The sequence below is a fragment of the Oryctolagus cuniculus genome, chromosome 15 (genome assembly GCF_964237555.1).
Source record: "Oryctolagus cuniculus chromosome 15, mOryCun1.1, whole genome shotgun sequence".
In the NCBI taxonomy this organism is placed as follows: Eukaryota; Metazoa; Chordata; class Mammalia; order Lagomorpha; family Leporidae; genus Oryctolagus; species Oryctolagus cuniculus.
In genome coordinates, this window is record NC_091446.1 from 38332410 (window position 1) to 38345592 (window position 13183).

Consider the following 13183-nt stretch of genomic DNA (forward strand, 5'->3'; position numbering starts at 1 on the left):
TCTGCTACTACTTTCCCAGATGCATCAACAGGGAGCTGGATAGGAAGTGGAGCAGCTGGGACTTGAACTGGCACCCACATAGGATGCCACTGTTGCAGGTAGCAGGCTTAACCTACCATGCCACAATGCTGTCCCCAAAATGGATTTTTATGCTTCTTGGGTATTGGCTTTGAAGTTTGATCTGGGTTTTAATATTCTCTGAACCTCATCTTCCTCATGTATAAAATGGGTATGTTGTTAACAAACTTGAAAGACTATACCAAGGATTAAATGAAAAAAAAAATTATGCTGGCTGGAAAGAGTCTTTTCTGACAGTTCTCTTACCTTGTCAGCCTGTTCTCAAACAGTCCCATGTCCATAGGGCTCAAGTTAGAAATGTGGATGTGATGGAAGGCACCTAAATATTCATTCTGTGATTGTCAATGCCAGAAATAGGTTTTCATTTTGCCTCTTCATCAGCATGCTTTGTTACATCTGGCTTTTTATTTGGAACAAAGAATATGATACTTCTTATGGCAACAGATAAGCCTGCATTTCTGGAAATTAACCTTTACTTCTTAGGGAATTAGTTTCCACTGATACTGTAAACCCAACGCAAAACAAATGATCGTAGGAATACTTTAAAGGTAAAAGAAAAGATGTTGGATTACATAGAGACCAAAATGGAGAACCAAAGAAAATATTCCATGTCTCTTCTTGTCGAAGGGTAGAGACATATAACTGAAGAATGTTGGCCTTAGGAGAGGGTAAATGACAAGGCTGATAAACTGTTCAAGACCCAGACAATCATCTCTTATCACTGTCATTTGATTTGGTTTGGCTCTGGAAATGTATGCTTTTCTTAAACAAAGCAGATTGGATCTATTCTAAAGTATTATCTCTGGCTGTGATCTGCCCTTCTCTTTAAGCTGTGACTACAAAGGAAAGTTTGTAGGTGATGGTTTCCTGTGACTTAAGTTTGATGGAACAATGTTTTTTTTTTTTTTTTTTTCTTTTTGCTGTATGTAATTTGTATTAGCTATCTGTTTTTAAAGTGTTTTTTAATCTAACATCATGAAAACAGTACTTTGGGTTCAACTTTTCATGTGAGTGCTTTTCAAAAGGCAATTTTAACACTTTGGACATGTTTTTGCTTTTGAAAAGTGTATATTATATGTGGAACTTATTGGCCATAAATATTAAAGATATTCAATAAAATGACATTGAAATTTTGATTACTTCTTGATTTTTCAGGAAAGATATGTTGTTTGTAGACTTATTATTATTATCTTCTGGGGAGACAGAAAGTATTCATTTGACAGTGAAGGCAAGGATTGGATAACAGACAGAGGGTTAAGCTGATGCACTTGACTCTTTTTTTTTTTAAACAAAATTATATATTTGAGAAGCAGTGAAACAGATGAGAGTGAGCTCCAATCTACTGGTTCACTTCCCAAATGCACAGGATGGCCAGGGCTAGGAGGGAACTGAGTCCAAGACTCCCACATGGATGACAGGAATCCAGTTACCTGAGCTATCACTTGTGCCTCCCAGGATCTGCATTAGCAAAAAGCTGGAGTCAGGAGCCAGAGGCGAGTATCAAACCCAGGCACACCAATATTGATGTGAGTGTCTTGACTGGCATCTTAATTGCTAGGCCAAATGCCTACCCTGAGTCTTCATTTTGAATTTACCTTTTTAGTTCATTTGAGAGAAAGTCAGTGTGAAGTAGTGGGACATATACATTATAGAATATTACAGGGCAAGATGTGATTTAATTAATTAGAAAACATTTATTAAACTTAATGAAAAGAATGACTGTTATTAGAGCTATCTGTAGCATTCATTCATATCATCAGTCCACAACAGGAAGCAAATGTTAGAATGTTAATTTTTTAAAGTAATTTTATGTATTATCTTATTCTGTGTTTTTACTTTTAGGACCGGAGTAGGCCCTATGACACTTTTAACTTGCACTCGTTGGAGAACTCCTTAATGGATATGATAAGGACTGATCATGAGCCTCTGAAAGGTAAACACTACCCTCCCAGTGGCCCACCAATGAGTTTCGCTGATATAATGTGGAGGAATCATTTTGCAGGTTAGGAATATTCATATGTCCATTCCTTGCTTGGTGTTTTAAGCAAAAATCAGCTTTTTAATAATTGTGATTTTTTTTTTTGGTTTGTGTTTGTTTTTATTTTGCTTCTGTAAAGCATTGTGGAATGTTTTTATTTTATTTTATTTTATTTTATTTTATTTTATTTTATTTTATTTTTGACAGGCAGAGTTAGAGAGAGAGAGAGAGAAAGAGAGAAAGGTCTTCCTTCTGCTGGTTCACCCCTAAAATGGCCAGGAGCCAGGCGCTTCCTCGTGGTTTCCCATGCGGGTACAGGGCTCAGGCACTTGGGCCATCCTCCACTGCCTTCCTGGGCCACAGCAGAGAGCTGGACTGGAAGAGGAGCAACCAGGACAGAATCTGGCCCCCAACCAGGACTAGAACCCCGGGGTGCCGGCGCCGCAGGTGGAGGATTAGCCAAGTGAGCCACAGCACTGGCCTGTGGAATGATTTTAAAGTTGATTATTTTTTAAACTTGTGTTTGGCTACCCGTAATCAAGATTGAGTTCTGGCAGAAGCGTGTGTTGGATAGCTGAGGTCAAGGTTATAGCATTAGACCAGAAGCCAAGTTTTGTAGGCTTTGTGTATTTGGAATCCTCAGCTCTACCTGAATAATTAATTAATGTCCAGATATACTGCAAAGAAGTATGAGATTTAGTAAACCACTCTCTAAAGACTACAGAAAACTTCATATAGAAGCCACTTTACTAAAATGGAATCACTTTTCTAGTACAGGAAGTATCACTATTATAAAGCAGCCAGTGACCCTTTGCTTCCTCTGAGGCTAAAATACAAGGAAAACATCTTAAACTATGTAAATGTTTTAGTTTAAATAAAATAAGACAGAAAATCCTAAGGCAGGCAATATTGGGGCTTTCTGTGTTTAGAACCAATGCAAATTCAGGATGGATATTGATGTTACATTTGTAATTCCAGATCTTTTTTTATGATTTATAATACTTTTTAATGACCATATGATATTTTAAAAACCTGTAATACAAATTATCTGTGGAAATATCCACTATACTTGGGTTAGGGCCTAAATATCTGAACACTGTGAAGAATTAGCCACTGGGATGTCCATCTTGTATGGACCGAGGTGTCTTCCAGAGTTGTGAGGAACTTGATCCTTTCTGCTTCTCGCTGCGCCCTTACATAGTGCGGCGGATTCTGAACACCTGACACTCATTTTTCTTTAGCCACACCAGAAATCCATTTTACCATTGTTTCACACTCATAAGAGTTTCTCCTGCTTTTCTCAGTTTCCAGTGAAAAGTGACTAGTTAGTAAGATATGAAGACAATAAAAATATTTTGAGAAAAGCTGAATTTTAAAACTTTCAGAAGCAGGATAAAATATCTTATTCATTATTCATTGTTATATTTAGCCCCTGTTAACACATGTTTCTTCAGTGACAAGATTAGGTATATGGTAATTTGAAGCATATTTAATTTAAAAGTGAGAACAATGTTTTTTAAAAAAACAATATTGCACAGACTGTTTTGTGTTTTTCGTATCTTCTTTTTTTTTTTATTTTTTATTTTTTTTTGACAGGCAGAGTGGACAGTGAGAGAGAGAGACAGAGAGAAAGGTCTTCCTTTGCCGTTGGTTCACCCTGCAATGGCCGCCGCGGCCGGCGCACCGCGCTGATCCGATGGCAGGAGCCAGGAGCCAGGTGCTTCTCCTGGTCTCCCATGGGGTGCAGGGCCCAAGGACTTGGGCCATCCTCCACTGCACTCCCTGGCCACAGCAGAGGGCTGGCTTGGAAGAGGGACAACCGGGACAGAATCCGGCGCCCCGACCGGGACTAGAACCCGGTGTGCTGGCGCCGCTAGGCGGAGGATTAGCCTAGTGAGCCGCGGCGCCGGCCTGTTTTTCGTATCTTCTAAGACTATGTCTTCCTTCTCTGCCATCCATAGCTATAGACCTGTCCTAACTATTCTAAAATATTTAGCTACTTTTCTTTATATATACCCATTTTATCTTGGCCTATTTTTTTCTTCTAGAAATAAAAGATTGTCAAGAGATCTTAGATTATATTCTATACAGTACCTTTGCAGAATTTTGTGAATGTTGGTTCTGTTGAGAGTAGCATTAGCATAGTACAAGAAGTGTACCTTGCTACAGGATAATGTAAATACCTTATTCCAGTTGTGATGACCTATTTTTATTGCATGTCCAACCACCTCTGCATAGATTTCTTTACTGTACTTGGAAATATGAGGCTCTCTATAAAAGCCTGCTGGCTTGTGCTTACGTTACATCCTAATAAGTTGTCAGACACTTAGTATGCAGCCCTGATATGGTTGAAACTTTTCAGTTCATCCTATCACTCATGTTGATTTCCTATGAATTGAATACTTCCTTGTGATCACAGACATCACTGTGTCATTGTTCTCTGGTTAGGGTATTTGAATTTCCTTCTTTCCTTTTCTACTTGGGAGACTTTTAATTTGGTTTATGGCACTGTGTGTCTGATGATTATTATGACATAATTATACTTGCATTTTATTTTTTATAAAGTTTTTTTTTTTTATTCATTTGAAAGAGTTACAGAGAGAAAGAGGAAGAGACAGAGAGAGACAGAGAAAGAGAGAGATCCTCCATCTGGTAGTTCACTCCCCAAATGGCTGTAACGGCCAGGGCTGGGCCAGGCCAAACCCTCTTTAAAGCTCCAGTGTCCTCATCATTAAAAGAAAAGACTTAATAGAATGAGTAAGAAGATTAAGTAAAAGCCCTGGCACTATAAAATGTTCAAATAATTTCTACTATTTTTTAAAGGATTTATTTATTTATTTTGAAAGGCAGAGTTACAGAGAGGCAGAGCAGAGGCAGAGAGAGAGAGAGAGGTCTTCCATCCTCTGGTTCACTCTGCAGATGGCCACAATGGCTGGAGCTGTGCCAATCAGAAGCAAGGAGCCAAGAGCTTCTTCTGGGTCTCCCACGTAGGTGCGGGAGCCCAAGGACTTGGGCCATCTTTTACTGCTTTCCCCGGCCATACCAGAGAGCTGGATTGGAAGTGGAGCTGCCGGGTCTTGAACTGGCGCCCATATTGGATGCTGGCACTATAGGCAGCGGCTTTACCCACCATGTTGCAGCACCAGCGCCCTATTTTCTACTATTTTTTTTAAAAAGATTTATTTATTAATTTGAAAGTCAGAGTTACACAGAGAGAAGAGAGAAGAGAGAGAGAGAGAGAGATTTTCCATCCATTGATTCACTCCCCAAATAGCCACAATGGCCAGGGCTGACCAGGACCTTCATTCAGGTCTCCCATATGGGTGCAAGAGCCCAAGCACTTGAGCCATATTCTGCTGCTTTTCCCAAGCCATTAGCAGGGAGCTAGATTAGAAATGGAGCAGCCGGGGCTGGCGCCGCGGCTCAATAGGCTAATCCTTCACCTAGTGGCGACAGCACACCGGGTTCTAGTCCCTGTTGGGGCACCGGATTCTGTCCCGGTTGCCCTTCTTCCAGGCTAGCTCTCTGCTGTTGTCCGGGAGTGCAGTGGAGGATGGCCCAAGTGCTTGGGCCCTGCACTTCATGGGAGACCAGGAGAAGCACCTGGCTCCTGGCTTCGGATCAGTGCGATGCGCCGGCAGCAGTGTGCCGGGCCGTGGCGGCCATTGGAGGGTGAACCAACGGCAAAGGAAGACCTTTCTCTCTGTCTCTCTCTCTCTCACTGTCCACTCTGCCTGTCAAAACAAACAAACAAACAAAAACAAAGGGGCCGGCGCTGCGGCTCAATAGGCTAATCCTCCGCATTGTGGCGCCGGCATACCAGGTTCTAGTCCCGTTCGGGGCACCAGATTCTGTCCCGGTTGCCCCTCTTCCAGGCCAGCTCTCTGATGTGGCCCAGGAGTGCAGTGGAGGATGGCCCAAGTGCTTGGGCCCTGTACCCCATGGGAGACCAGGAGAAGTACCTGGCTCCTGGCTTCGGATCAGCGTGGTGTGCCGGCCGTGGCGGCCATTGGAGGGTGAACCAACGGCAAAGGAAGACCTTTCTCTCTGTCTCTCTCTCTCACTGTCCACTCTGCCTGTCAACAACAACAACAACAACAAAAAATAAAAAATAAAAAAATAAAAAATAAAATACTATTGTTTTAAAAAAAAGAGAGAAATGGAGCAGCTGGGACAAAAACTGGTGCTGAAATGGGATGCTGGCATTGCAGATGGTGGATTTTCCCACTGTACCACAGTGCTGGCTTATGCCAGTTGCCTGGCTTCAGTAATACGGTAAATCTTCACATCCATACAATAGTGACTTCCTTCCAACAAGACTGCCGCTAAATGTTAAAAGCTTTCTTATGCGTGTTGTCAGAATTTTGTATTTTCCATAAATAAGTAGTGGTGGTTGAAGGATAAATGTGCTATCATTAAAAAAAAAAATCACCTAAAGGAGCAGGTATTTTGTGCACCAATTAAGACACTGCTTGGCCCTGTGCTTCCCGTATCGAAGTGCCCGGCTTTGAATCCTCTCTGTTTCTGATTCTAGCTTCCTTCTAATGTGTACCCTGGGAGGTAGCAGATGATGGCTCCAGTGCTAGGGTTGCTGGCACCCATGTGGCAGACATGGACTGTATACTGGTCTGCCATCTTTGGCCTGACCTGGCCTGGCTCTGGCTGTTGTGATTTTGGAGAGTAAACCACCAGATGGAAGATCTCTATCTTTCATATAAAAATAAATAAACTATTAAATAAATAAATAATTTAAAACCACCTAAAGACAAAAGGAAAACAGTACTCCTAAGTCATGTTGACTTTCCAAAATTGTCTACCTGAATAATATAAAGTAAATATTGGCCGGCGCCGCGGCTCACTAGGCTAATCCTCCACCTTGTGGCGCCGGCACACCGGGTTCTAGTCCTGGTCGGGGCGCCGGATTCTGTCCCGGTTGCCCCTCTTCCAGGCCAGCTCTCGGCTGTGGCCAGGGAGTGCAGTGGAGGATGGCCCAAGTGCTTGGGCCCTGCACCCCATGGGAAACCAGGAGAAGCATCTGGCTCCTGCCATCGGATCAGCGCGGTGCGCCGGCCGCAGCGCGCCAGCCGCGGCGGCCATTGGAGGGTGAACCAACGGCAAAGGAAGACCTTTCTCTCTGTCTCTCTCACTGTCCACTCTGCCTGTCAAAAAAAAAAAAAATATATATATATATATATAAAGTAAATATAACAAAATTAGGATATCATGTTGATGAGCACTGAAGAGCTTCAAGATGTACTTAAAGCGAACATGATAAAAATATGTTCACAGTGATGTTTAATTTTAGAGATGTACTCAGTAAGAAAATACCTTAATCTGTTGATTCAGAGGATGAAAAGGGATAATAGGAGAGATGATAGAATAGGAAGTTCAGGAAATGATGACACTTGAGTTTTCATCAAGCTTTAACAGGTTTTCAGTAATGTTTGCACTTACAGTGTGTCCGTGTTGAAGATATTTGTGGGGAATTTTGAGATATCTCCAATCTTCTCTCCCATGATAAAGATAATATGAGTACAGAGAAGTCAAATAGAGCCTTTTTTAAAAGATTTATTTTATTTTATTTATTTGGAAGACAGAATTACAGAGAGAAAGAGAGAGAGAGAGAGGTTTTCCATCCACTGGTTCACTCCCCAAATGGCTGCAACGGCTAGGGCTGGACCAGGCTGAAGCCAGGAGCCAGAAACTTCTTCCAGATCTCCCATGTGGGTACCAGGGTGCAAGGACTTGTGCCGTCTTCTGCTGCTTTCCCAGGCTCATTAGCAGGGAGCTGAATCAGAAGTGATGTAGCCAGGACTCGAACTGGCACCCAGTGCTAGTGCTGTAGACGGAGATTTAACCTTCTGTGCCACAGCACTGGGCTTCAATTGATGTGCTTTCTTCAGAGCACACTGAAGAATATCTAAAGCAGGATGATCAGATCACAGAAGCTTATAAATTGAACTAATTTGGGGATATTTTTTGCTTTGCGTTTTAAAAATCTCAAACTACTGTTCTTTGCTGTTACACAGTCATTTTAAAATAATTTCCTGTTGTCTGTTACGATGTGTTTTTCTACTTCTGTTTGAGAGAATGCCTCAAAGAGATGAGAAAGTAGAGTTTTGAGGGGGAATGAAGTGATCAAAAATTTTTTTTCTTACTTAAAATGAAAGTTTCACCTGGCTACTAGGGAACCCTGTGAAAGCCATAGTCATCAGGTTTGATTAATTATACTCTCCATACCCTAGAATAATAATTATGAAATACCAACTTTAGTACAGTGGGCAAAATAGCTGACACTGGGAAGCAAGATCATATCCTGTGGCTAAGGAAGCGCAATTACAGCAGGCATCTTGGCCAAAAACAGGAGTCACCACTTCATCTAACGCAGCCTCCCTCTCAACAACAGAAGGTAGGCGTGGCTGCCTATTTTGGGATAGTATCTGATGAAACATTTTTTATGTATTTGAATTTTCTCTTCCTTCCCTATTCATGGAACTGAGATTTGAAAAATGAAAAAAGCAGGTGTCATTTGAGAACTGGTATTGAAGGGTTTGCTTTTCAAAGGTATACTGAAAAAGACTGGGAAAAAATAGCGTATCTTCCAGTAATAGTGCTTTAAAACATTCAAATTGACAGAAACTTGAATAGGATAAGTGCCAACCCTTTGCTGTTTTAGAGGCATTTTTCATTATTCATCACAATCTAAATTTAATGTTATACAGCCTTTCAGAAAATTGGCCTTCTTTTATGGAATGCTAAGGTCTCTTTATTTTAGAAAAATGTAGTTTTATTACATTTTGTTTATTCTAGAAAAAATACTTTATTTGCTTCCATAGTTTGAAGTATTGCTCGGTTCTATTTTTTGTTACCTTCCTTCAACCCACATCAGTTTGTTTTGTATAAAATTAGCATATTCCACAAATTGTTAGGGGATAAGTTCTGAGTCAGCAAGAAGTGATTGTTCTTGTTTTATATAATCTTTGTGTATGGGGATAGTAAATAGAAATTGAACAATGTTTATAAGTGCATCTCATTAATTTTCCTAGGATTATGACAGTACTTCAAAAGTTAATGGAAAATTGAATTAAAAGATGTTTATTTTGATACACACATTTTTGGCATAGCTTTTCCATAATATGTGTTTTCTATGGATATTTTGAAGAACCTCTTATGCTTGAATTTCCAATTTTTTTACACCAAAATTAACTTAGGTTTCAAGTCTGTTTTTCCACAAACTTTCAAGCATCCTCATTTGTGTTGTAATCAACTGAAAGTTCTAAAAGGAAAAAGAGTATGCCTGGATAGCACTTTCAGAAATTCTAATTTAATTGTCCTGGGGTATAGCTTTAAATGAGGAAACAAAGGCACAAAGAATTTAATAATTTGCCAGAAATTATTCACTACTGGTATGTGAAACAACTAAGATTTGACATTAGGTCAAAAGATCACAATTTTTGCTTATTGGTTATTTGGAACATATTGAGAATATTTTAGTATCAAAATTTTATCATTTTTAAATGGATTTTAAAAAACCATTTTATATGTTTTTTTTAAAGAATTATTTATTTTACTTGAAAGTCAGATTTTCACAGAGGAGAGAAGGAGAGGCAAAGAGAGAGAGTGGGAGGTCCTCCATCCGCTGGTTCACTCCCCAGTTGGCTGCAATGGCCGGAGCTATGCCGATCTGAAGCCAGGAGCCAGGAGATTCCTCCGGATCTCCCACACAGGTGCAGGGGCCCAAGGACTTGGGCCATCCTCCACTGCTTTCCCAGGCCATAGCAGAGAGCTGGATTGGAAGTGGAGCAACCAGGATCTGAATCGGCGCCCACATGGGATGCCTGCACTGTAAGTGGCATCCTCACCCGCTATGCCACAGCACCGGCCCTCATATCTTCTTGCATATCATATTTTTACATCTTGTGGGGTTTTTTTTTGTAAAGCAAAGTGCGAAAGCCCTTCAAGATGTTCATGTAAAATGTATATTTTGAAAAAACTGCGTGCTTCTAATTTTTTGCACCAACATAGACTTAGCTTTTAGTTCCATTTTCCACAAACCTTTTGCAGTACCCTTAAATCTCCATCTTTTTAGATAAAATTGATGGGAAGTAAAATCCAGTAGAATATTCATTTTACCATCACCCTTTGTTGAACAAAATAGCAACCCTGTTACGTGAAAACTCTCTAAAGTACTTAACTTTCTAGAGCAAAGAGGATGAATAGAGGCCGATACAGTAGTTACCCTCCATCTTAAAAAATATTACCTAAGTGAAGGGATGACTTCCAAAAGTAAATGTGAATTAATAAAAATTCCGATTTTTATTTTAGACGCAAAAGTATGGGTTTAGTTGGACTCTGAAACTTGGAACAGTAGAGAGATTTTTTTATAACTGGCCTTTTGAATATGAGTGTGAATTAAATTTATGAAACTGTGATTTTTACATTCTGAGCAACCATATATAACCCTGTTCTCTAATCTCTCTCTGTCCCTTCTTACCCTTATTTATCAAGTCATGTGCAGCGGGGAAAGTGGGACACTGTCTCAGATTTCCACAGCATCATTTAACTCAGTAAAACCAAGTGTGCCTTCCAGTTTCTGAAACCTTATATTTTACACTATACTTAAAAGATAGCTAGCTGACAAGAACAATTTAAAAATAGCAGCTCATGGGCAGGTGACAAAATGTCCCACTAGCAGCACAAGACTATATTAACAAAAATCACCAGATGTCACACACTTGATTCTGTTTTCACAGCTGATTAAACAGCAGTATTTGATGGATAAAAGGAAGAAAAATAGCCTTACCTGAATTTGGAATCAGTTTTTCATTTGCTATTATATATTTTCTCTCTCTTCCAGAATCACTTAGTAACTATAAAACTTAAGACACAATATCTTAAATAATCATTCCAGTTAGAGTAAAGAAACCTTTACACATACATATTCCCTAAATTGAAAGACTAAATCAAAATGTTAACTCTGTTTATCTTTGGTGATCTTCCTTTTCTTCATTTTCTTATACTGTTTAATTTTTCTCCAATGAAGATACATTGTATTTTATGGTGTGTAAACATTCATCTTTGAAGAAGTAAAGAAATCAGCTTAAAGAAGCCATACATTATTTTACTTTTAAAAAATTGCATTTAGTTAAGGAATTAGATTATATTAAGACAGTTTGTCCTACAGGTCTGGTATTGACCTAGCATTTCTGTAAAATTTTGTTGATACCTTTCATTCTGAGATCCATTGATGTCAAAGTAGCAAACAGAGAAAATACCAGGAAAAATAAAATTTTCTGCTTTTTTAGCAAATTGTGCTACCTTTAGTTTGTAAAATACTGCCTAATGTTTGCTACATTTTTTTAAAGTTTATTTATTTGAGAGGCAGAGTTAGAGAGAGAAGGAGAGACAGAGATCTTCCATCTACTGGTTTACTTTCCACATGGCTGCAACAACCGGGGCTTGGCCAGGCCAAATTCAGGAGTCAGGAACTTCCCCTGGGTCTTCCACATGGGTGCAAGGGCCCAAGGACTTCTGCCATCTTTGCTGCTTTCCCAGGCATATTAGCAGAGAGCTGGATCAGAAGTGGAGCAGCTGGGACTTGAACCGTCACTCATAGAGGATGCTGGCACTGCAGGCTACAACTTTTAACACACTGAGCCACAGCGCTGGCCCCTTCCTGCATGTTAAGGAAGATTTGTGTTGAGGTTATCAGCATAGAATAGACAATAATAATTAGAAAATGACCAAGCTCCCTTTCAGTTCTATCTTTCTAAGTGGGAAAGTTCTAACAGCTCATGAAAAGGGTCTACAAAGATCTGTGTATATATGTTCAGCTTTTGGAGGATAAAAGTCACCCCTTAAGTTTGGGAAGATAAGTGGTTCCAAAACATACAAAGACTATTATTTGATGTGGTGGTTTTAAACCATATAATTCTTTACCATAAATGATAGACATAGGAAATTTAAAAAGTCAAATGAGGTTCAGCTAATTTTGGGCTGACCTGATTTTTTTGGTAACCCTTTATTACTCTAGAAATACGTAGGGAACATTACCTGCTTATTAGGAACCATACCCTTCTCTGAGTATTCCTTGGTTTAAGATTTAATGGACTCTTTTTATGTGAATCTGAATTTTCCAGAATATGATGAAAACTAATTTAGGGTAAATCACATACAGTTTTCATAGATGCTAGTATGTGGTGATAATGAATTCAGGTAAGATCTTGCTATCTGAAAACAGTGAAACAGAGAACATTGATAAAGCTAATTGAAACCAAAATGAATGTAAATCCTCCATACTGAGTCAAAGCCTTGTTCTGGTGACAAATGTTCCTAAAATAGATTCTGATCAAGGTGGTGCCAGGAGTTAGCAGCCAATGCATATGTGGTGTAGATTGTAGTTTCCAGGGGACTCTTAAATGACTTAGAAACTAGAAAAACTAAGGCACATAGAACAGCTACATATGAAGATCAATTAAATTTGTCTTTTAACAAGTTAGTTTTTGACACCAACAGTTATTAGCTTCCAGTTGACATGAAAAATATTTGAAACCTACAAAAAATAAAGTAGGCAATTCTAGTATTCAGATGATGATTCTCTGACAATATGATGGTTTTTCTACAGAAAGCATTATAATATATTCTGTAAAAGAATTACTGTAGGGAACAGCATTGTGGCATAGATGGTAAACCCATTGCCTGGGATGCTGGCATCCCAGGCGGGTACAAGTTCAAGTCCTGGTTGCTCTACTTCCAGTCCATCTGCCTGCTGTTGTGCCTGGGAAAGCAGTAGAAGATGCCCAAGTGCTTGTCCCTTCTACCTACGTGGGAGACCTGGAAGAGACTAGAGAAATGCAGTATCTTTCTCCTAAAAAAAAAAAATAATAATAAAAGCAAGGAGCTAGTGCTGTGGCATGTAGAAGGTTAAGCCTCTTCCTGAAGCACTAACATCCCATATGGGTGTCAGTTTGAATCTCGGCTGCTCTACTTCTGATCCAGCTTCCTGCTAATGTGGCTGGGAAAGCAGTGAAATATGGTCCAGGTGCTTGGGCCCTTGCACTCACATGGGAGACCTGGAGGAAGCCCCTGGCTCCTCCCTCTCCCCCTTCCTCTCCCTCTCCCCTTCTC

At 39.9% G+C, this 13183-nt stretch overlaps 1 protein-coding gene across 15 annotated transcripts in view; it reads left to right on the forward strand.

Moving 5' to 3' along the window:
* The window catches only part of CPEB3 (cytoplasmic polyadenylation element binding protein 3), a 276322-nt gene that overhangs the window by 87917 nt on the left and 175222 nt on the right, over positions 1–13183 (forward strand). For 10 of the 15 annotated variants that reach the window (XM_051823381.2, XM_051823386.2, XM_051823389.2 and 7 more), the window contains one exon: positions 1921–2080. In XM_051823381.2, the coding sequence (XP_051679341.2) occupies positions 1921–2080 (160 nt within the window). The remainder of the gene's footprint in view (positions 1–1920; positions 2081–13183) is intronic. The other 5 variants (XM_070057624.1, XM_017348419.3, XM_051823385.2 and 2 more) reach the window with 1 other exon arrangement.